The sequence below is a fragment of the Amphiprion ocellaris genome, chromosome 1, assembly GCF_022539595.1.
Source record: "Amphiprion ocellaris isolate individual 3 ecotype Okinawa chromosome 1, ASM2253959v1, whole genome shotgun sequence".
Taxonomy (NCBI): Eukaryota; Metazoa; Chordata; class Actinopteri; family Pomacentridae; genus Amphiprion; species Amphiprion ocellaris.
In genome coordinates, this window is record NC_072766.1 from 9731441 (window position 1) to 9756447 (window position 25007).

At 38.9% G+C, this 25007-nt stretch overlaps 1 protein-coding gene across 4 annotated transcripts in view; it reads left to right on the plus strand.

Moving 5' to 3' along the window:
- Window positions 1-1364: 1364 nt before the first annotated feature.
- syt7b (synaptotagmin VIIb) overlaps window positions 1365-25007 on the plus strand; it is a 103287-nt gene continuing 79644 nt past the window's right edge. For 2 of the 4 annotated variants that reach the window (XM_055011967.1, XM_055011970.1), the window contains exon 1: window positions 1365-1957. In XM_055011967.1, coding sequence (XP_054867942.1) covers window positions 1909-1957 — 49 coding nt within the window. In that variant the 5' untranslated portion in view covers window positions 1365-1908. The remainder of the gene's footprint in view (window positions 1958-25007) is intronic. The other 2 variants (XM_055011974.1, XM_055011976.1) reach the window with 2 other exon arrangements.

Sequence of the window (25007 nt, forward strand, 5' to 3'; positions counted from 1 at the left end):
GCGATTTTCCGTCTGTCAAAAAGTTGTCAGTCTAGAGGTAAAGACATACAAACATTTTTGGGCTACTGCATGAACCAAAGCTACTGTAGTACTTCTTATAGCTGCACAGAGAAGAATTTTCCATATTCTACTCTAAGATCCTTTGGATATGTGACAACTCCCATAAAGTGACATGTGAATGAGAAATGAGGAATAAAGAGATGTCAGACAGAGATTGAAGTATTAAAAACATCAACACTGTAAGTCATCACAGTAATGAAATGGTTCTGTTTTTCTATTAGATTATATAAAAGAGCTGCCTTTGAAAACTTTACTGATTAAAAATTGTTGGTTTACTCAGATTAAACCCCAAAACCACATTCTTTTTTACCTACTAGTATCCATAGATAATGAAATTTTGGTGTCATGTTTTGAAGTCTCTTCCTGTGATTTCTTCCTCGAATACTGCCAAAACCACAGGCAGATAACCTGAATATTACACAAGAACACACATTACAACAGAAGTTTACAAGGTTATGAGATAAAAAGAATTTCCGGAACAACCTGTCTGAGCCAGTTTAGGCATTTGGACTATAAGTGTAAATAGAAGTCAACAAATACAAGAAATACTTTTGAAAAAATTCCTTCCCAAATCACTGAGATATATATTACATTCATCATTGCTTATGTAAAACAATTAGTTTTTTATTTATTTTTAAACTGATGATCTTTTAACTGCCAGTTAGACTTCATGCATCCTGTAAGTTTAGTTACGTCAGTCAGCGTTAAATAAGGTATTAAAACCAACGCTGACCTTGATGTACCTTCAATATTTAACAGCCTGCAATAATGGACAGGAGGAATGAGCTCTCCTATCAGCACCCAGATAATCGCCACTGATTGATGTGCAACGCTAGAGACCGCCAGTGAGCCATGTTCCACGCGTGGCTCGGGGCGAACGTGAATGGTGAGTAAATGCACCTTATCGACTGTATGGGCCTATTGGCTGTAATGGCATGATGGTAATAATGAAAGCACACGGGCTGCTCATGACACTGACAGTAATGTAAAGCTTAATAGAGGCTCAACACGTGAGCAGGAGACAAAACGCACGGGCTCCAACTTTGGCAGCTTGTGCGTAAAAGGCATTTATTTTCGCAGAGATTTTCACGTGAACCATATGGATTATTGAGTCCATCATTAATGTGATTTATCTGTACACCTCAGTATTTAATACTGTTCTTTTCATCTCACAGAGTAGACAGACTTGTGTAATACTGTGTATTGATTATTAGAATCGGCTGTCTGTCAGAATTGCCACTGTAACCAAGAGGGATAACTGGAATAAGCATGGAAAGCTGCACTTCGTGAGCATGTTTTCCTCTCTCTCTTTTGCAACATGATAGCATAAAAATACGATTTAGGCATGTTTCGGTTCAAATTCCATCATGAGCGGCTCAGTGCTTCGCTGTGCTGTGATGAAGACCTCTGATGAAATGGTCAGCAGCACCGAGGGCGCACGGATTCCTCGCCACATCTCTGAGTAGACGACCTCCTACCGACTTACTTCACGTCACCCCGCCCGTCTGCCTGCCGTCTCCTCCCTAAAACCTTTTTCCTCCGACCAACCCTTTGAGCGACTCTGGGCTTGGAGAGAAAGAAAGAAAGGAAAAGAGATACAGAGAGAGAAAGTGTGGGAGAATCAAAATACAGACTCCCAACATCACCTAGACTACCTGCTCCAGCACAACAAGGGGAGGAGGACGCACAAGTGCAGGCGCGTCCATGCGTGCCAGCCGAACAAGACATTAAGCGGGAGGGGAAAACAGGACCACAAATAAAATTGGAATAAGAGTTGTATCCTGAGAACTCTTTAGGGAGGAAAAGCGCACAGCTTTGCTACAAGAACAAGACAGCCTAAATGAGTACATGGTAAGAAGAGTCATGCATCTCAACAGAGAAGAAGACAACAGCAAAGGTGAGCAAAAGATTTCAGCAGCCATCGGTGGATCTTTCTAATCCAGGCTCTCTGCATAGTTCAAAGCTCTCGCGTTGGTTGCCAGATGCCCTTGAGTGTGTCATGTTGATGTCAAGTAATGATGCTGGAGGGGTCATTCCAGCAAGCTAATGGTAACTGCTATGATGCTTCTGTCACAGGGTGTCTGCCTTTCACCAAAACGCACGGTGCAGCCTCGCACGGCAGCGAGGAGGGCTGTTGCATACACCCAAGGTGGCAACATAGTGACTGTCTGTGAGACAGACACTTGAACACTTGTTGTGCTCGATCCGGATCCACTGTGGACGCTTGCATCCGCGGTCGTTTTCGCACGAGGTGACCTAAGCGTAAATACACAAGGTCATAGTGATGAGCAGCCCGCTGTGTTTGTGCAGCTTCGAGGTGCATGTGTTTGTATTGTCTGTAATTGAGACGCCGCGGATGTGTGTCCTCCGCTGTGGCTGCTGGGGAGAATCAGAGAGCAGACGGTGTGTAATGACACAAACCCTTCGATCAGGATAAGTAACGATGGAGTAAATGGCTCCTGATGCGTCTTCAAGAGCCATACAGGATGATTTTTTTTTTTTGCTCAGTCTTTGAACTGAGGTCGAGGTCACTGACTAACACCTGATGCTGAAGGAGATATTGCCTCTGAACGTCTGTCGACGTGACGCAGCCTGTGTCATTTTTATGCATTGTTAAATAAACACTAATAGGACTTGTGTCCACCACACCCACACTGACTAAGTTAGGCATTATTTTAATCATGCATGCAGTGTACAGTATCATCAGCACTGTTGCTTCACTAATCTATTGCATTTGTGCTGAAAAGCTGAAATGTAAATGCAAATAAGTGAATGAGTGATCAGCAGCACAGTTGTAGCCAGAAGTCCATTTCATTTTAGTTAAAAAGGCAATCATACTGTACTATAAGTGTTTGAAATCTCTCCATAAACTCTCATTTTCTCACATCTGAGCAGCATGCTGATAATGATATGATATTGCTGGCGAGGGAATACAACATTTCATTTTTTTTTATGTGCATCTGTCAAGCTTTATGGGAGACTAATATCTTTGTTTTCACCAGCTGTAAGGCATGCTGTTTAGTGAGGAGTTCCCCATGTGGTGAGTGGTGCCCTGCACAGTGGCACACCGCATCGGCCCTCATCTAAAATGTCTTACGACCTCATTGCTAGATATGGTTTCTCCGGGGAAAAAAGATGAGTCACCATCTGCAACTAGAAGTGATTTCATGATTACATGACAGGTGTGTGTGTGTGTGTGTGTGTTTGTGTGTGTTTGTGCTACTCATATTGTGGCGACATAAATCTCCTTACACAGTAAATTGTGGGACCTGCTTCCTTTCAGTGACAAAACAGAAGCATCATTAAATTATAGTATGAAAGCTTGTGTTACCATTAAGTTTAACAAGGTGTTTGAGTAAAGACTGCAGGATAGGCATGTTGTAGTTGTGTTTGGAATTAAGTTAAGTCTTTAAGAAATGAATTTAAGTCACTGTAATGTGCTTTGAAGTGATGGAAACATGATTCTCTTTGTGTGGGTGTGCGAGCATCTGTGTGAGACAGACTGAGAGTGTGTATGTGTCAGTGTCTGTATATCTGAAAGTGAGAAAGAATGTGTGTGTGAAAGACTTGTGGGAGTCAAAAGGTACTAATGAAAAGGTTAAATTTAACAGCAGAACTATGCCTGAAAGACAGCACCTTTTATATTAAAAAATGGCACGGTAACACATATTATAAATGCCACTGAACAGCACCAGTGATGACAGTAGTACAGCTGTTGATAGAATAATGATAATGACATTAAAGCAATCAAAAAATAGAGCTCTCACATGAATAACATGAGCTATACATTAAGTATAAAAAGTGCAGTTTTGATGTTAATGTTTCTATGGATTATAAATAGCAAACAGCATAATAAGAAGACTGTGCCATAGTTGGATAAACTATAATTAAAAGTGCATGCATTTCCCATCAAACTGGCTTGGTGATTTTCCATTTTTGTTTGTATTTTTTGTGTGTTCAAAAACTTGAGGTGTAAAATTAAAGCTGTGAGAACATGAAGACATTTACTGCTGCCATTCATTTCATCCCCCTCAGCTAGATGGCCTCCCAGCTTTACAAGCCAATCATGATTTTATGTCTACTGTCTGAGGTACAAATAGTTGTAGAGTGAAAAATTTGCATAATCCCCTCAATGCCCGCTGCTTCCAGGTGAGCCATTCAGAAAGAGCAGCTGCCTGGAAGGTTTGTTTACTTTCCAGAGCTCCTTCTGTTCACTCTAAAATGCCTCAGCCATGAGTAAATCACCCTGAATGTTCTGTTGTTGGCTGCAAGAGTGAACGCAAGAGTCTTAGTGCACGCCCAGCATCTGAGGAACTGAAGATCCAGTGGATGGCTTTAATTTTTGATCACAATCTCTCTACAACAATAGAAAAATCCTTAGTGTTGGTACATTGTGTGGCTAATGTGGCTAACAGTAACATTAGCTTTCATCATATGGCTCGGTTGGTTACATCTGTTTGCTTCTCTCCTGCTCTCTGTGCTCACATTTACTGCGTTTCAGTACAGCAGAATTCCCAATAAGGTTGTTGTCTTTTACATATTTTTCTTCTTCAGTTGTCAGACAACAGAATAAGTGTGAAATAGTGGCTCTGCACCTCTAAAATACTGATTTTGTAGCTGCTACATTGTCAGGCAGGCTCACCATACATGAGTTAGAAACAACAAAAAAGAATGTCCTGGTCTCACACACTTTCGCGTATGTTGCCCGCCGTGCAGTCAATTGTTTTGCTTGCAGCTGTCAATAATAGCAGTGAGAGTTTTCTTCCTGAAGGGGGCGTTGACAGCAGCAGCTCAGTTGTTTTTACAGCCAGCGGCACAGAAACAGCCCCATTAAAACAGTTGTAAAAACCAGGCGGTATACAGTTATGACGAAAGAAGCAAATATTGTAGTACTTTAAGCTCAGGAATTGTAAAACACATACTGGGGACATTTGAGACTTTCATTAATTTGCTGAAAGGGGACACAATATGGGACATTTAAAGAAGAAACAAAATGAATAGTGTAGTCAGAAAGAACAAACCGGATGATTGTGTTTACTTTTACATAATCTATTTATCTGTTACTCTACCAAGATATTCTATGAGTGACATACTGTACTGTCAGGGACATATTAAAGATGTCTGAAGTTCTTTAATGTTTTGTAAGGCTGACTTCTTCACTATTTCGACTCTTCACTTAAACAGATGGTGTTTTATGCTTATAGTCTGTCTGCTGTGTCAAAATGAATCAGATCAATGGCTCCGACTCATTACCAAAGAAATTATAGCGCAGCCTCAAGCTTTAATTGTCACATTGCATTACCTTGGGTAGTTTAGACCACGTGGTTTCCTGCAGAGACAATCCATTTCAAGATTAATTTCAGGAAATGTTCATTCACCAAAGCATTCGTATTTCATGTTTAAAACAGAAATGACTGCTTGTTCTGGATCCTCTGAAAATATGAAAGTGTAGGTCTACAATGAAATCAGTGTAAAATCATCTCAGTAATCACTTGTCTTCATGACTACAAGATGTCAATTAAGCTTGATGTGATCCCCCAGAATTCGAGAGAATATGGTTTGCAGCATGTCTGTGTACATTTTAGCTGGTTGTTAAATTTATTTTTTTCCAACCTGTGAACTCAGAAAATGCAAACGAGATGCAGATTATCTACCTCACAATCTGCACTTTCCTGTGAAGTGATAAGTGTGGAAGAAAAATGTAATCAACATGCCTGAGCAGAACTCAGTAGGAAGTTAGAAAGCCTCACATCCCTTAAAATTGAAGTTTCCTCAATGTTTTGCAAATGCAATACGAAGTTTGTTGATTGAGTTCATAGTTTGGACCATTTGGTAGATTGTGCAGAGACTGACATTATAATATTAAGGCAAGAGAGCACTAATCTTGGGTTCAAATGAAATATTATCTTTATTATCAGTTAATGTGGTGATTGTTTTTACAATTATCGGTCAAGAAGTTGTTTAATCTTTTCGAAAAATTTCGAGAATAGCTAAATGTGCCACAGTTTTCTAAGACCAAAGTCTATATCTACAGTCCAAAATTAAAAGATATTCAATTTAAAATAGCTTAAAAAAATCAGAAAGTCTTAACAAGTGAAAAGCTGTAACCATTTTGGCATTTTTCCTCCAACAGAATGCCTTTAAATGATCAAAATACATTTTTTTTTCTCCTGAAAGCCGTTCTGAAACCTCAGCTCGAGGTATCCTTCAGTACCGAGTACTGTTTTGTTTTTGTAAAATTAAAATTCATGAAAGTTATTGTGAGGTTGATTTTTTTTTTAAAGGTATCATGATATCTCTAAAATGAGTCAGAAATTGAGTGGATGTAACACAAATTTAATGAATGAATATAAATAATGGCAAAAACACTGAATTCTCTCGAATGACACTGACAGAGAAACTGCCACAGTTGGCACAAAAAACACTCGGATGAGAGCACACTTACATGGAAAGATCATGGGTTTGAATTCACTGTCATTTTGGAGCAGGTTTTAGCTTTACTTTGGTCCAGTTTCCTCCAAGACTCCAAAGCCATTAGGTTAGTTGGAGATTCTTGCTGACAAAAAGATACATAAAAATGTTCTGAAGCTCATTAGTGTTGATGTCAGTAAACTGGTTTAAATTTGATGCTTATAACAACAATAGCCTATTTTCACAGCAGGAATAAAATATATAATGTACAGTTAAGAGGATGTTATGTATTGTTTTTTAAGCATCACAGTCATTTTTGTATCTAGTTAAGTATGTGGATGATTGATGGCGCTGTAGAGCATCAGCGGAGGGGCATTTTGTAGTGACAATGTTGGTTTATTTAAGTCTCTCTATGGTGTTATTGGCATCTCACTGTACAACAGGTGCAGGTGTAAATGTCGGGTATCAAGTAAGTCTTAATGCAAAGTGCAAAAGAAACTCATTATTGAGACTGCATGTGAACAGTTGGACATCACTGCTTAATATTAGTAGCACTCAAATTCAACGAGAAATGTAATTAATATTACAGTTCAAAACTAATGGACTGGAATCTTATTAGTGGTTTGAGACAAACTGCGAGAGAGCAGAGAGAGACAGAGTGGTAATTAATAGAATTTGAAACGAAGGTATTTTTATTCCCCGTTTAACTCACAGCCACAGTGTTGGGAAGCAAGCCACTTAGATTCACAGACTCAAGAGACCAGAAGGTAAGGACATGAAAGACCAAATACCACTCTGTTCTATTTAGCTGCGCACATATTTATAACCAAAGAGGAATATGATAGAAGATCCCATCAAAATGATGACTGAACTGAAAAGTCAGACAGGAGGAGGGGCCAATAAAAATACATAACGTGTCACAGTGTGGGACAGCGATGTGATTGTGTGTGGCAAGCAGGGCCGGACAAATAAATTCTTCAGATTCAGTAAACTGTCACATCAGTTTCCCTCATGGTGTACAGCTTAGAATAAAGGAATCAACAGAAACGAGGCTTTCTCTCTGATGAAAGCTTCATGCCGAAACACGTCAGCAGGTTTGTCAGTCAATTAGTTGTAAATAAAATCAAGAGAATGATCAAGATGTGAGGCGGTTTGTTATTGGACTGCCATTTGTTTTTCTAAAATAGCAGTATGAAAAAAAAAAACCCTCTCTGTATTGTATTGCTATTTTTGTCACAAAATGATCTGTATTTGTATTTATACCAGAAGTGGGCAGGCCTGTATGAGCAATTGCTAGACAGTGTCTTGCTTCAGATTCTGTGTTAAATTGTTTTTTATTGCTCATTTGTATCTGGGGAGTTTATTAATAATAGTATGCGGTTAAAATACATGTACAGATATTGTGTTTGTATGTACCTTTGATTTGGTTTGTGGTTATATAACTCCTACAACAGCATGTTCGTGCTATAAGACAGCATCAAAACTGTTCTCTGCATTTGCCTCGCTTCTGTCTCCTCTCACTTGACCCTTGTTTACTATTTTGTCTGACTTTTACTTTGTACCTCACAATTATTGATGGTGGAGAAGATTTTGGAATCTGGTCGAGGTTGCGTGAAGAAAAAGTAGCGTACCACTCCACCAGCAGTGTGGGTTGAAAATGTTACTGGCAGATACGGGGGGCTGGTGGAGAAGACAGAAATAGATAATTGGAGACAGAGGCAGAGAGGAAGGGAGAGAGGTAGTGTAGATTTTGAGAGAATATCTGTTATGCCTTCCACTAGTGAGTGCTTAAGCAAAAAGACAGGAAGACACATACGCTATGCCTTTTAATCAGTAAACTCAGTGAAGCAACACTGGTCTCCAGACACTGTACACAGAAACAGTGAAGAGGAGAAAGACAGAAGAAAGACAAGGGAGAATCGAGAGTCTGAATGTGCATCTTTTTTTATGCTGATTTAAGTTTGGAGATTTGGGAAAAAATGCTGTCCAAGCTTCTTTATTTGGTAAAATGCTGACAGCAATAACAATGCGTTTAAGTACCTTTTAAAGCAGTTTGTTCTACTAAATATCTTTTGCAGTTTGAGCAATCTAATGTCTCAATAAGACTCATGGGGTGATATCTAAGAATGTCTGTCTGTGTAGAATTAACAGGGTGAAACATTTCCTCTCTTTGCCTTTTAGCTTTCACTCCTGGCCTCCTTCCTCGAGCTTCATAAAGAGCGTAAAGGGCTCAGTGTCAGTATTCAGTATCAGTTAGTGCTGTTAGTTTAATGACAAACTATGATATTTGAGCCAACCAGGTGTAAATACCACATATTTAGTCTTTTTTTCTGCATTGCCACTGTTAGAAGTGGGGTAAAAAGTTTTCTGCCAGAGGCTTTTTGGTGTCTTCCTGATCTCTCTCCAAGAGTTTTGGGTTTTCTTTCACGTGTCTTTGTAGTCTTTAAGCAATGAACGTTACACACGAACATAACATTGCACACATTGCAAAGTCTGGAAGATATTCTAGGAGTTGCACTTGGTTGTACATATGAAAGGAGTATCTCTGCCTCTGATAAATTGGGTCAAAACAGAATTGAGGGACTGTTGAAGTCCATGGGATATATCTTGCATACATTTTTGTTGTAAGTTAAAAAAAACTAACGTTTTTTTGTTCCTTATGATCATGTCTTTACAAATTCCAAAATTATTTATTATGGAAACAATCACTTATTAATAAAAAATGACTGGATATCACTAAAATGTCAACTAAATAACCATCCCAATTTAATAACAACCACCTTCTAATTAGCTAAACAATAATAAAATGAGCTCATTCAAAAAGTGTTTTGATTGTGCTCATTTTATTAAGTTGAGATAATCATGACAGATATTTCTTTTTTGGCAACACATCAACAACAAATTGTATCTGTGTCCAAGAAATCACTTTCAACTTAGTTACCCATTACAAAAACACCTCTCAAGGAAGTGTGTTAATTCCAGATCACATGACCTGCTCCACATGATGTCATTTCCTCCTGAAGAAAAGACTGGTAAGACTCCAAGGCTTTCTGAGTTATTTAATATAAAGTAGTGTGTGAGTCCAGTGTGGATTTATGGCATGTCAAGTGGTTTACTACAATATCTTTATAAATAGCTTTCAATTTCACTTTTACTCAATTGTATTATGATATTTAAGAAGAATCTTTCTGTAAAAATGCCTTGTGGTGTTTGGTTATAGGCAGCCATGTTGATTTTAGGCCTGAAAACAGCAAAAATGTCAGCTATGATACCTGTCAACTATGTTACAAAAAGTCCCACAATTATATATTGACCCAATTACATTCTTTCCAACAAAATAGTTTTCCAATTACATTTAGGTACAGTGTACCTTCAGATGTAGAATTTTGCTCAAAGTGATGAAGTTCCACATTTATGAACCATATGGGAGGTGGCAGGAGGTGGTTGGGGTAGATAGCAGGCTTACAAAACCCACAGCTCTCACCATAGACCAAGGATCACATTCAGTACTCTTGTCTGTATTTTGGTTCAGGACTTAAAACCACTTATCATAGCAACCCATAATCCAATTAGCAAGTGGAGAAAATATATTGTTAGTAAACATGTGACTGATACATTCCATATTAACATATTGTTAACTTTCCACTGTATAATGTTTAACAACATTTCATTCAATGTTAAAAGAAAATATAATCGAAACTAATTATATTGTTAAACAAAAACAATTGCATGGATATAGTTCTAGTCTAAATGCATTCACAAAGCATTTGCAACAAAAACTGATTATATTAGCTTATTATGTGTAATTTTTGTCTGTCAAATAAATATAGGCTCAAGAATGAAGAAACACTTAAAAATGACAATAATTAGTCTTAGAGACCTCTTTCCAAAAAATAACCAATAAACATCAATTTATTTACTTTATGTGAATGTTTTACTAATCAACAAATAAAATGATGCTTTAAAACACATTTGATACACATTTTTTTACTATTTATTTTAGTTATTTTATTTTATAAACATAAATAAAAACTGCGAGTCTTTCATATGATAGAGGGTGTGTATACATGACATCTTTAAACACAAATTATGTGCTTTAACAATGTTGCCCTACAGTCGGCTGTGCTTACTGACACATTTGAAGTCCACTTTAAATGAAGCTGAACACTGTCATTGGTGGACAGGCAACCAGTCAAATGAGTTTGTGTATTTGGGTGAAGTCAGATGACAGTAACCATAGATCTAGATGTCATAGAAAAGCTAGGTCCATTAGGAATAGATGGGATGTGTTAATTTCTCAGAGAGGGGATTGCAAAGAAAGTATTTCCACTTCCTATAATTCTGCATGAGGACTGCAGTTAAGATTTGGCGAGGCTTAGGTACAAACATGAGCTGGTCAGGTTGAATGAAAGTGGTTTGGATTAAAAAATGACTTCTTTACAAAGTTTAGGGCACCTCATCATTTTGACAATAAGAAATATGTGGTGAAGTCAGGGAACACTTTTTTCAAAAAAATTCTGTGTTTTCTTGATCCCTCCATCTGCCCCCAGTTCCTCCCCGCTGGGCTATACCACTCCATAACAATTTCATCTGATGTCCTCCTTTGTTCCCATCATAATTACTGCAACCACCAGAGGGCTTTGATGCTGGCATGCAACTATGCTGTTTGGGACACTTCCTGAAAAGACTATTGCTGTTCTTCCTGAGACGACAGCTTCTTCTGTAAAGACTGAAAGAGGTTGAGTGTGAAGAAACGTACCGAGGCCTTGATGTATGCAGAGGTTTAGGTTCTCACCTCCAGACCTGACCCCAGCTCAGAACAGATGCCTCAGTCAGTGGGAGATGCTTGTGCTGTGACAAAGACCTGCAAACGCTGCCGATCGTTTGTTGGAGTACTACAGGCTTCATGCTTTCTAACAGCTGAGTGAACAGTGAGGCTTCTTGGATGAGGGCGTGCTTCTTTCCCGGCCTCTTATTAACATTCTATGTTGATGTCTAAGGAGCAGAACATCGACACAAAACCTTCCTGGAACCCCACTGGCTGCAAAAACAAAGGTTAAAGTGCTGATTACTTAATCTAGTAGCTACGCAGAATAGAACAGATGTTGTTTGGGACTCCAGTCTCAACCTACTGTGGCCTTGTGTGGCACTGAAAGACGCTCGATGAGTAAGGCAGAGTGCTATTTGTGGTTTGTTCTCCTGCCCAGAATGGAGGCCTGAGAGAGGGAGCCATGTCGCATCCATAGTAAACATGGAATTTGGCTTTTCGTGTATCATTGAGTAAGATGTAAAACTTCACTGTTTGAGTGGAGGATTGTGAGCTGGATGGATGTAATGATGGATGGATGAATGGACGATGACAAAGGGTAGGAAATAATCCAGATACAAGACATTTGCACCCCACCTAGACTGAGAGAGGTGAACAGGATATTATAAGAAGAGATATCAGCAGTCTAGCCAGGAACAGATGGTGAGACAGAGCTACACACAGACAGGATCTTCCTGCTAATACAGTACTGACAGAACAGTGTCAGCGTGTACATGCACAGACACGTATAAACACAGTCTTTGACTTGTAAAAGTCTTGATGAGGGAGCGTCAATGATCTCAAAAGCTGCATTGCTGTCACTGTCACACCCCCAGCCCTTCATTTCCTCTCTCCTCTTTCGTTCTGTTTCCTCTCCTTTTCAGTTCTCTGTTACTGTACCGGGCCTCATCTTCTTCCACTCTCCATCCTCCCTCATGAAGGAAAATGTTAGGATGATGCAGTTAAATAATAACAAACACTGATGCCTGCTTGATATACTGCGCTTTCATTTGATCCAGATTTGGATTTCAGTTCCCAGCAATAACATTTATGTTGGACGGGTAAATTATTCATTACAGGTAGTAGAGAGGCAATATAATTAAATAAGCTAATGCAAAGAAGCTCTCAGGGACTATTAAATGTACCACAAATGTTTAGTTCACAGTTAATTAGATTTGTAATTTGTCTGATGCACATCAGATATCCTAACCTAAGTATTGCCCAGGGGTAGAGCAGGCGTCAGCTGGTGTCCAGGTAGGATGGTGGAGTCCTGGGAGACCAGAGGACCCATCACAGTCAGGAGGTGTGGACCTGCATCGAGACCTGCAAACCTGGGTATGGCACCATCCTACAAATTCCTATTATTTTTAAGTTTTCTTACAAACCTTTACTCATGCTCTGGTGAGGCTCAGTAGGTACTTGTATTCAAGGTAGAATGTACAATATATGACTGACACGTATTCTCCTCGGATGAAACGTCAACATTTACCTGTCTTGCATTGGGCTGGTTATATCACTGGCCTGTTGAAGGTCGTCTTCAGGACAGCTATTCAGGAATAACTGTAAAATTTTGCCTTCTTCTGTTTACCAGAGTTAGTTTCTGGCAAATTCTGGGTGAAAAATAGGTTGTGCACTTGCGAGAACATGTTTGATTGACTGTACAGTATAAAGCTACTGAGTCACGCAGTCGCTTAAATCACTCCCAATAGTTAGCCATTTAGATTGACTTAGAACTGCAGGGATCATAAAATTCTCCCTGTGTTATACAGATTAACAAAGATGATATATAATGTACAGCTATTAGTGGGTTGAATGATTAATCTATTGCTTCTTTTCTGATAAAGTGATTCATTACAGATCAAGACAATAGTGAGAAATGCCAACAACAGTATAAAACAAAACAACACTCAGTATGAATGAGAGAAAATAGTGAAAAGCCTCAAAAAATTCCCCATTGAGTGGCTGCAGTCTAAGACTACTTAATATTTTTAGCCACAGTAGCAGCATGGCTTTAAAAATAGAAATGCTGGTCAATCATCAGCATTAGCATCTCAAAATTGTCATTCTGGGCATGTGCCTATATTCATTCAATTTGCTATAAGGGGGAAAATGCTCTGGTTTGATAGTTTTTCTTTTAATCAATCACATTTGTCTTGGGTGCTCCTCCAAAATAGTGTTGGAGCAAATATGCGAAACTGTTGCACTGTTAGACAGCAAATGTTGTTATTTGTGTCCTTTACCACCATTCACCAAAAGAACCAAGCCTGTCTTATCGCCTGTTCCACGTCTTGGTCAAAGCTTGTCATTTTCAGTGTGTAGCTGCTGCTTGGTGGTTGCTGTAGTTGCTGTTTCCCAGCACAAATGGTAAAACACAGATAGCAGAAGGGAAGGAACATGTGACAGGAAGTCTGTGGCCAATGACAGACTGATATCCACAGTCATCATCCAGTGACACAGACTGTCTACCTCACAGCATCACCAGCATAGTTGTATAATTGTAGATGTTAATGATGAAACAATTACCAAAATAGTTGCTGATGAATTTCTGTTTATCGACTGCTATGAATCAGTCATCTATTTTAGCTCCACAGAAGCAAACATTTGGTCCTTTTCCCTTCTTTTACTTCTTGGTCCAATTCTACCAGCTGCAGTGGCTGAAGAAAGCAAAAACCTCCCTTCCCTGCTGTTTCAGACAGAAGCACAATGTCTGACCCGACAATTCACACTCAGTAGTGAAGCCATTATTTTAGCGAGCCATTTCCCCGTCAGCCTTCAGCTGCCAGTTTCACTCCGCTCTGAGGCCTGACGAGCCTGACTTTTGTTTTTCTCCCACTGATAAAAGCAGTGGTCTGCATTGCTGCACGAGGTGGCTTGCTGTGGATGGAGCCCCCGCTTCAGCCTTCAGTAGCCGATCGCTGTGCCGCCGCCGTGTCCTTTTCAGCGCTGTTTGTGCAGCAGCGCTCTTCTCAGGCACTGAGGGCATGGAGGTGACTCAGCCTCACTCCTGAACAACAGCTAGACAGGCTTTTGCACAGGGAGAGCATTATTTTAAAACAATTCTGAGCAGGTTAGTTAGAGATGTGCTTATCTTACTGCTCCTCAGTTTTCTTGTTCACTCTCTTTCTTATTGTGCCCTTTGACATATTTTCTATTTGTGCAATACTAGTGTTACTGTTGGCTACAAATATGGATTCTCTCCTCCCTTCACTCATCAGTAATCTGCTCACTCTCTATAACATTTTAAGTATAAATACACAAATAAAATATAAAGTGCTTTTAAAAGCCTGGCAGGACCTGCACAGCCCCCCGATACAAGCTGCCCATATTTTCCATTACAACTAAACGCCCACCACCTGCACGCTGCCACTGATGATTGTAATTGCCATATTCTTATTATCAGATATCCATACAGTGTCCTCTCCCCAGGGGAATGAGATGGAGAAATATGAGTGTGTGTGTGTGTGTGTGTGTGTGTGTGTGTGTGTGTGTGTGTTTGTTTACAGGTTAACATAATGGAGGGTCCCATCCCTTTGTAAATGAGGGTGTTTGCTCATGCATATGTGTGTCTGTGTTTGCAATGATGTGTGACAACGGTTCGCATCAGTTTTTGTAATGTTGTCAATCTGATGTTCTCCTGCTCCAGCTTCACTTTTGTGCCCTTTTCTCCTTCATTTTCCTTCCTTCTGCTTTTATTGGGTGGTTTTTTCCCCTTGTGTGTCTCAAACGTCATACATTTAAAAATGCCTAAATTATAGTGATGGAAGGTAGCCAAGAATGGAAAGGGAGGGACAGGAGGAGGATGGAGAGCAACAATGGCACTCCACTGAGGATTTTAAAGAGACAAGAGTGGGCAAGGCAGAGGTGATGAAGAAAAATGCACTGACGAAATAAACCTTAAAATCTGCATTTATTGACAATATAAAAACAGAGAGAAAAATTACTAAGACCACCAGTTGTTCACTCCTCTCAGACAGAATAAAACTGTATTCAAATCAGTCTGAGTCAACCCTTATTATAATCATATTATTCTTAGCAGCTTTGTGGTCTTTGCTTCCACCTTGTTGATTTATTTCTTAACCTGAACACATTGCTGATATTTATGGGCTGTTTGAACTGCAGCAACCAGTGAGTGCTTTGAAACATGCGTCCCAATGTGCATTTGTGTGTGTAAACATGCTATGTAATGTAAAGTGTTCTTCTACGAGTCAATGCATTAGCACAGTGGTTCTCAACAGGGGAGTCCTGACCCCCAAGAGGGTTGTGAGATAATTGCAGCAGGTCGCCAGATGGTTGCGGAGAAAGAAAAATAAATTAACATCTAAACATTTTAAACTGGGGAGTGGTTTTTACATTGCATTGCCTGTACCTGTGTGTTTGAGAGAATCAAAGTGAGTGTGCATGTGAGCTTTTTGCCATAGTATTGTGCTTAACCAAGCAGCTATATATACAGTTTTACTAGTGAAAACTTCTCCAAAAACATATTCCAGCTCATGATTTCGACCAGCAGCAGGAGCCTCAAAGTGGGTCACCTCAAAGTCCAGCACCACTCAGCAACACAAGGTGCCAGTTTCACCAGAGCCGCAAGCTCCAAACCAGCTGTAAATTTCAGCCTGATTTTGAGGAATGTGGATTTGCATGCATAGAAAGCCAAGCTATTAAGAACCGAAGTCAGTGACGCGTTCTCCTTCCGCATCCTTTCAGTCCTGTGGACAATATCACATCTACACACACACACACACACACACACACACACACACACACACACACACACACACACACACACACACACACACACACACACACACACACACACACACACACACACTCCTAATTAGCCATATTCATTCATGGCCACTTGCTTTACTGCAGGGCTTACAGTAATCATATGCCAAAATATTTAGACAACAAAAAGCATTAAACCACTTGCCAGCATCATAGGGTGCAACTACTAGTATCCATGGGGCTAAAAATGTGTTCACAGATCTGTTATTAACAAAGGGGACAGTTAATGAGTTATTAGTGGCAGCAGTTAAATATGATTTTAGGACCAGAAGAGAAACACTGGTTAGAGCAGTGTAAGTAATTTTGTAGGGCTTTGCTTAAGCCAGTCTTATATGCTCTCACCGACAATGCAAAATACTGATGATCAGCAAGTGTAGTATTTTAACTCTCTAGGCATGTGAGCATGCAGCATTTGCTTATGTAGAGCTGAAGCTTATATGAATGTTAACTTTGAATTTACTCAGTATTAAAGTAATTGAACACTTCACCTTAAGATACAGGTAGATGAAAGTTTATCCTTAAGGCCTCACAAAATGCCAGTAGGATTCTTCAATTGTAAATCATGAATATTTGTACAGATTTGGAAGGTCTATAAACAGCTAAAATGTATGAGATGTGTTGGAAAAGAAAGGAGAGAAATGCCAGGTTTATGGTGAGGTACAATCAACAGGGCATTTAAAGAGAAGTTCTGAGAATTGTTGGGTATTCTGGTCATTTTGGTGGTTATATTGACTGGTTTGTTGAAGGTTACAGAGTTACAGGAGAGAAAACTAGACAGCTGGGTACAGGGCCAGACACTGTTTATTTATATATAAATGCTCTGAATAATTTAGAGGAACCATCAAGAGACCATGTGGGTTATTCCCATGTTGGCTAAGCAGGGAATATGAAGAAAAAAATCCTGAATTTTCAGCACTGTGGGGTGTATCATATCCTCAGAAAAGATGCACCTGAGGTTTGTATGTGAAGTGATGCTGCAGTGGTCGGTTTCCATGACAGAAAAATATTAAATTGAGCTAAGATATAGTGAAGATTGCATCATAAAGTTTGTCCACTACCTTCTTAAAATTACAGAAGAAAGAAAACGAATCTCTCTGATCTGTTCCCGTCTGTCTCTTTGTGTCTCATTGTCTGCATAAGCCTCAGTATTTGCAGTGTCTGCTCCTTGTGATGTTGTCCTAGATTGCTGTGGCACCGGGGCTCAGAATCATAAAACAGTGGTGTGCTGCATGGATCACAGGAGCACAAATCAGACACACAGAGCCAGAGATAAATAGCAAAAAATAGCAAAAGAGAGAGTGTGACAGGGAAATTGTGCCTGTGGATGTGTGCGCATGGGACTGTGTAACTGGAACAGAGGTGTGTGTCCTTTATAATGTTGTAGAAATGGAGTGGAGGGTAGACAGAAGAGAGGATAAACTGAGAGACAGTCAAAAAGGTAAAGAGGCAAATGTGTTTTTTGTTCCTTTATATGCACTGCTTTTCATCCACAGCTGGTAGGTGGATTTTTACAGTCTGTAGCCCCGTTGCAGTTATGTTTATTTTCAAAGTTAGCAGACAACTAACAGGAGAATCATACATCCGACAGTACTGGTGGGGATTCTGAGACAGAAACTACTGAAGCAACATCCTCTAAGTTGGTGCAGAATCAATTCCACATAAGAGCTGGTGTTTCAATAAGACTCATAGAGTCCTCAGTACTCAGTAATTCTTTTTCTTCTGTCTTCTTCAACCGCAAAACAAGTTACAACTTGTTACATCACCCATCCACAAGCTTTGATTCACTTGAGCTTCATGTTCATTTATCTTATCGTTTGGTTGCAACGCTCACAGACACTTCAGATGATGCTGAAGTTGGTTTACAGCTGCTGCACACTGAGAGACTGGGATTGGATTGGGAGAAAATTATGTTCTAGCAGCTCAGGCCTCTCTGTTGTGGATGCAGAGAATATGTGGGTACAACATAGTCATACACAGTTTCAATTTGCACTGAGGCTGGATGAAGAGCAGTAAACACACAATGGTTATTCCAGTCAAGAAAGGAAGAAAAAACAAAAGTTAAAAGACATGTGTCTCAATAAATATTGGTAAAAAGAATCATGCATTTATTCTCTGACACCCTCATATAAAGAAGCTTCTTTATATTGAAAAAAAATAGGCTTGAGTTGAACAGAGTGTGTGTCTGTGTCTACTGTACTGATATTTCCATGTATTTTTTCAAAGATGATGACATTTTACTTTTGTTAATGCAATTTCTGACTTGCTGTAATGCAGATGAATGTATGGATTAATCTTAAAAACATGGGTGGTGGTGCAATCGAACAGTAATCTTTTGCATAATGTACACAATTGGTGGAAAAATGGTGGAAAAGCCAATCTGGAAAATAGAATTGAAAAGAATACAATATAAATATTTTATTAATCCCCGAGCAAAAAGAATACAGTTACCATCACCATAAAAACAAATAAATTAGCAAAAATATGCAGCAAGTAAAAATAAACAATAAGAAAAATATTCTATGCTTTGCAAAATTGGACTAATAATACAATGTATTGATGACTTGAGTGATGAGTTATATTAACAGTTTTGTGTGTAAAAGTTTATGTTAAAATCATTGATGCTCACCAAAAAACACTGTAGGAATCTTTTAGACCCAACATCTTGAATTAATTTCCTTCCTCACAAAATATTCATAAATTAAGGATACATAACCTATTGGTAGCTGATATATTACTGACCAGTTATTAGTGTAGCAAGAAAATGTAATTAGAAATTGATAATTGTTGTACAATAATGTAGAGCACTTTTTTTGTCCACTACACAAGACTGGGGCTAAACTCCTTCAACTTTCATAGTGTGACTTCAAAGCAGAGGACACAGTGACAAAACAGAAAGGACGTTACATTTCACTTGAGTCAAAGGCCAAAATGCACGTTATCTTGAAGTGCAACAAATTCTTCCATTAAAGGAGGCAGTACAAAAATATTTCTCAAACACTTGCTGAACAAGCAGAACGTAAACTTGCCAAACTGTAATGTCTTGAACTGTTAAAGCTGCAGTCCCTTCTTCACGCATAGCTACCATGATTTACAAAACTATACAGAGCTCATCATGCTAATAGTGAATTATTATGAAGGTGAAACTTGTTTGTATAAAAATGATTCATTTTCCCTCTTCTAATGTTTGCACTTTCATGATATGATTGGTTATCATGTCAGTATTATCCACAAAAAATGTATAATTATCAGTTATTGTTATTGACCCTGGTGTCATATCTGTAGCGTGGTTCAGCAGAACAGTGGGATATCATTGACACAAATGCATGTATTCAACAACAAGAGGATTCAATCCTGAAGCATAGCAGAAATGTGGACCTTTGTACAGTCTTGAAGTAAGATGTTATCCTTTTAGATAAATCACACCTCTATATTAAATCTAACTATCTTTGCTTCAGTGGTTTTGCTGTTTCTCACTGTTTTTTGCTGCTTTAACTGCATTTTTAAAAGCTGCTATGAAAAAACATGCATGCAAGTTATATACAACTTAGTAAGGTAGTAAGAGTAACATCACTTTACCATTTGTAGCTTCACTGAGCTTCTCTTAAATCAATAGTAAGATTTGTCAGACAAGCTTTCAACTTATTTGTTCACATTCTCATTTTGCAACTACTTCTAGGCCATAATTTATATTCCCTTCCCACAAATCCTCCACCAGCTTGTCTCCCCATCCTGCTGTCGCTTCCCTTTATTCGCTCCCTCTTTTATTTCTCGCTATCTCTGCCGGCTCTTTGGTGAGTCACCTTGTATGTCTGAGTAATTATACACATCCACAGGCACACACATGCACAACAATGCAGACATAAACAAACTTAGTGCACAAGATATGTTTATTCATGGTGATAGGGGGAAAAAATAATTTAAACAAGTCATTAAAAGTTGCATGACTATAATGGAGAAAAACATTCAGAAGAAGCTGCCACTCTTAAACAGAAGTTTCTGAATGTAAGCAGTAGGTTAGCATTTATTCAGAAGAAGGATTAGATTGCAGTGTATTGACATGTTACACTGCAAAACAGTCATGTTTGTGTGTTACAGAGGCATCGTGGTGTGTTAGGTTATTTCAGGTATAGTGGGACAATAAACTATGAGTCAGGGAGATTTGAGGAGAACATACATGACTGTGAAGGCTTATTAGATGCCACAACAGTGCACAACAGCTCATAGTACTCTGAGACAGAATTTTATTAATGCAGAAAGTTATCACAGTGAGTCATTTTGTCCCCTGTTGTTACGGTCTCCCAGTGAAAACAGCACAAATTTGCTGGTCACATTCCAGAGTAATCCACATTCCAAAAGAGCTGAACCAGAGGGGAAAAAAAACATTAAATTTTTCATTTTTCGCCTTGGCAGATTTTAACCACAGATTTTAATGTGTCAAACCTAAACTATGATGTGATGTGCTTAGAAATTTAACAGAAAAATACCACTTTACTACCCATTTAAATTTGCATGAAGCAATCACCTTTATCATTTATGTAAAAAAAAAAAAAGAACAAAAATATGCAACTCTTTCAGTGCACACTACATCGAGTCAAAGCAGCAGTCATTAAAATTATACGTACTTTTATGCTCCTTTATTTTCAGTATCAGTCCTATTGTGTCTGATCCAGCCAATTCTGCGCTTGAATCCTCACCATCACACCCACAGCTCAAAAGAACACAGGAAATCGTAGGTAAGGAGCAGCTTCATGCGCTTAATGGCTAGGTGCACGAGGTTACTGTTGTCGTGCCCCCTGGCTGTTGCAAAGTGGAGCTCTGTTGAGCGCTGGGATCTCTTATGAATTAGATATGACATATTAGAGAGTGCATTAAATTAATCATGGCAAAGGATTCCAGCTCAATGCCAATATTAAAATGGCTAATTATTTACAGGGTGTTACAGGGTCGTGATTTTACAGAACTAAATTCTGATCTGAGCCAGTGAGGATTAAACACGTCCATATATTGTGTGTTAGTAATATACGATTCATACATTTTCTGCAAGGTGTGATATTCTAAACTATTAAAGCAGCCCTAAACATTCAATTTTCCTTTTTTTTTCTACCTGATGAAACTATTCCTCACTGGTTTGTATTATGTACTTTGCATTACAGTACAGAAGATGCTTCAGAGTGAGCAACAGAACAAAAACAGGATTATAAAGCAGCAAATTAATTACTAAACACCATCAAAACATACAATGTACAGTTGCTTAGTGCCCTAACTAGGACACCGGACAGAAGAAGGATAACATAAGTGGAAGCTGATGCCTGCTATTCTCCAACAAAGAGCCACCATCACCATGACACGCGCAACATTTTATAATTACACTTCTGCAACAAATTAGGTCAGGGTGGCTGGGCTCAGAGATGAGGAATGAGATCCTTGCTTCACCATCAGAACGTTTGTCTGGCTCTCTATATAGCCTGATATCCTCTGAGTAACCAGTTGCCTGCAGATCCTTCCAGACAATGAACCAGTCACTATCCCAGTCAATCAGGCTGCTGTCTGCTCACACTCGATGCAGAACAGTCATTCAGTCATTTTCATTTTTGCCCAGAATACCTACTACAGTATTTTTTACTTCCTGCCGTAATGAGTGTCTGGCTTCTGAGAATAAAATTTATGCACCATGCAGTTCCTACAACTGAATGAAAATTGTAGCCATCTATCGTAGTGTAATGAAGAAGGAAGTGATTTCTGACGTTGCTTAACACTCAGCGAAAAGCAGATTCCAAAACACAGACTTACAACCACAGCTTTAGGTAAAATGGTTATTATGATCATGTTTAACGTTTACATTTTTGGATATTTCTTGTAGTTTCCAAGTGTTAGTGTATCTATATGACAGTACAGAGCAGAAGTAAATGACATGCTTTTAGATTTGAGCGATAAAGCTCTCTAGTGGCTGTAATAATTGAGACACAAGCAAAGAAAGACGTAAGGAGTCACAAAGTCACATTAGGGAGGAGGTTGGGTGGATGGATGGATCAACAAAACATCTGATTAATGTTGTAGACCTCTGTTTGTTGTTAACAGTCAACTTCATTTTTAAACCATCATGCCCATAATTCCCTAATCTTAATTATCTGTATATTATTAAAACCTTCATGACAAGCAACAAAGTAAAATTCAATCAAATGACAGTGTTTTGCAAGCCTTAACTAAGTGCTTATTTAACCCAAATTATATACTTTTCATTAGCTTATCAAATTGTATTAAATAGGGTTTCACCTAGTAAAACACATTTGTTTTGTTGGCAAGACATGAAATAGGAGTAAGACCAATATTCAACATTTTTCCAGTTATTGCCATTGTTATGTTTTGTAAGCAATTCCCAATAAAACACACCAAACACACTGATTTTTAAAAAAATGGCCACCATAGAGTCACCTCTCTCACCATAGAGAGGTCTTGAATATCATCAATCTGATTTGTAACATGTCACAAATAGTAGTTTATCAACAGTGAAGGATAAATGTGATAAATGCGCTCCTTGATTACTAAAAATCAATACCTGTTGATGGGGCATCGGATCAGAAAATGCGCTCTGTGGGTGGTTCTAGACGGCAGAAACAAAAAACATGTTTTGCTGTTTAATTTGCCGAATGTAGTGATTATGCAACAAACAGCTGTCATCTCGTTGTCTACACAGTCACCAGCAAGCAAGTTCCAAGTTGGAAACTGTTAAAGTGTAAAACTGGCATGACACGCATCTCCCAAAGAGAGTTCAGTGTCTCTCTATAGAAAAATAATATGCAGGATCATGCTGGTGGAAAGCACTTCTACTGCTGATCACGTGTAGAGCTTCTAAATGCAGAATTTGATTTGGGTGAATGTTTAACCCACAGAGGTCAGCGCACTAATGTTCTTCCTCTATTCAAGATCCAATGTGAGGTTATCTTAAAAACCCATCCATCCTTTCATCCCTTTACCAGGTTATTAGAATACAAGCTGGAGTCTCTCCCGCCATGCTTTAGCCAAAACACATTAAAACACCTTGGATGGACTTCCTATATAATCACAGGGCTCACACTAAAAAACGCATTCACACTCACATTCACAGCTATTGTATTTGCAGTTTGTGCTGTTTCCAGTTTTCTCCAAGTGGCACGCTCACAATTCCGCAGGTGAGTCAGAGACCGGTGAGCAAAATCAAATCGCTTGCTTTAAATAGGTAAAATCCTCATAATGCATTGGTGCAATTTCATTTTTGCCTGCTTCTCTTGTGCTTTAGTAATTTAGTAACTGTGCCAAATGCAGTTCCTTAATTAAAACGGCGCTTACAGATATGTGTTCTTGCTAAGAATCATTGGCTTCATGCAGACACAGGTGGGTGGGATTTCGAAATTAAATTGAATCAGGTAGTGTTAGAGGCTGGCAGGTGGATAATTGATGAGCATGTGCTGAAGTGGTCGATGCAGTGCTAACGTGGACGACACCAGAGCGCCCAGAGTAAACTCTCAGAGGCATGAGAGCAAAATGAAACCTCCTCACAGGTGACAGTGCTAACCGACAAGCCACTCGGTTCAGCTGTAACACTGATTAATCACAAAAATGAATGATGCTCATACAGTTCTGTGTTTGAATAATCAGCTGTATTATGTGAACACAATCTTAGTGGGCAGCTCATTGCACTTTATTGCTGGGGTGCCTGGGATAAATGGCGTTTGTGTGCGTCGTTTTGTGGGTAGTGTGGACAGTGTTCATTGCAGAAAATAATATTTATCAACAAGACAGGAAGTTAATTATTTAAATGTAGTTGCAGGTTGGAAAAAATATCTATTAATGCCACAAGAAAACCAGGAGCAGATATATTACTGATGGTTGGTTGGACAAATTACATGCTGTCAACCTGATTAATTAGCAGTAACCCCAGTGACCGATTTCTCCTAAACTTCAGCGTTCATTAAACTGGGTCCCAGTTAAAGCATCTGGAGATTAAATGAATATGTGCTTCATTGAGCAAGGTTAAAAATAAATTACAGGTCTGAAAAATAGTGAATGCTTAATGTAGTTTGTAGTCACTTTATTAGCATTAAGTCTGAAAATATTCAAACATGGGTATTAGTTTATTTATAGAGTAATACTGATATGTTCAGAAAGTCCCTCCAGTTATTGATTAAATCCCTAAAAGTTCATCTCCGTTGATCGTAGCTACGTATTTCGGAGTTTTTTCCCAATGAAATAATCAGATTTAGTCACCAAAATTACTTGGTTACGGTTAAACTTTCCCCATGTTACTGCATGTTTGAAGCTTCTACATTTTCTGGTTGGTCTAATATATGGTTGGTTGGCTCAAAAGGAATGACAATAAAGCAATAAAATAGACAGAGAAGGTGCTTTCATTAGAACTGTATTAGTTATATGATTGACAAAACAAATAAATGCAATGCGGCAGAAACATTTTCCCTCAAAACACAACTAAAATTGCAGCTTAGTTGTATAAGAAGGTAATTTTGTGGTGACCTGGCTGATTGTATACTACATACAGCAGCACACAACAATGGAAGTTTGGACATAGCAACAATGCTGTGCAGATGATTGTTTGCAGGGAACAAATCCCTCATAGCAACTATACACTCAAGGTCGTTTCCCTACACAGTTGAGTTCTTTTCATTCTCCTGATTGTCTCATCAGACGTGGCTTGAAAGCTGCTTCCCTCGTCAACCGTGGCCAGAGAGAGTCAGTGGGGTACATAAGGGTGTGCAGTAATAGAGCATATGATTGGCTGGAGACTAAACCTGGGGTTCAACGTATATACCTACAATGAAGGAACAAGATTATATGGTGCGTTGGTCACAAGGAGTGACCGAGTTGGTGATCGAGTGGGTGAGTGGTGAAGGAGAGACTCAGATAAGCTACTTCTAGATCTGAACATGAACGACGGATACTTATCTGAGTCGTG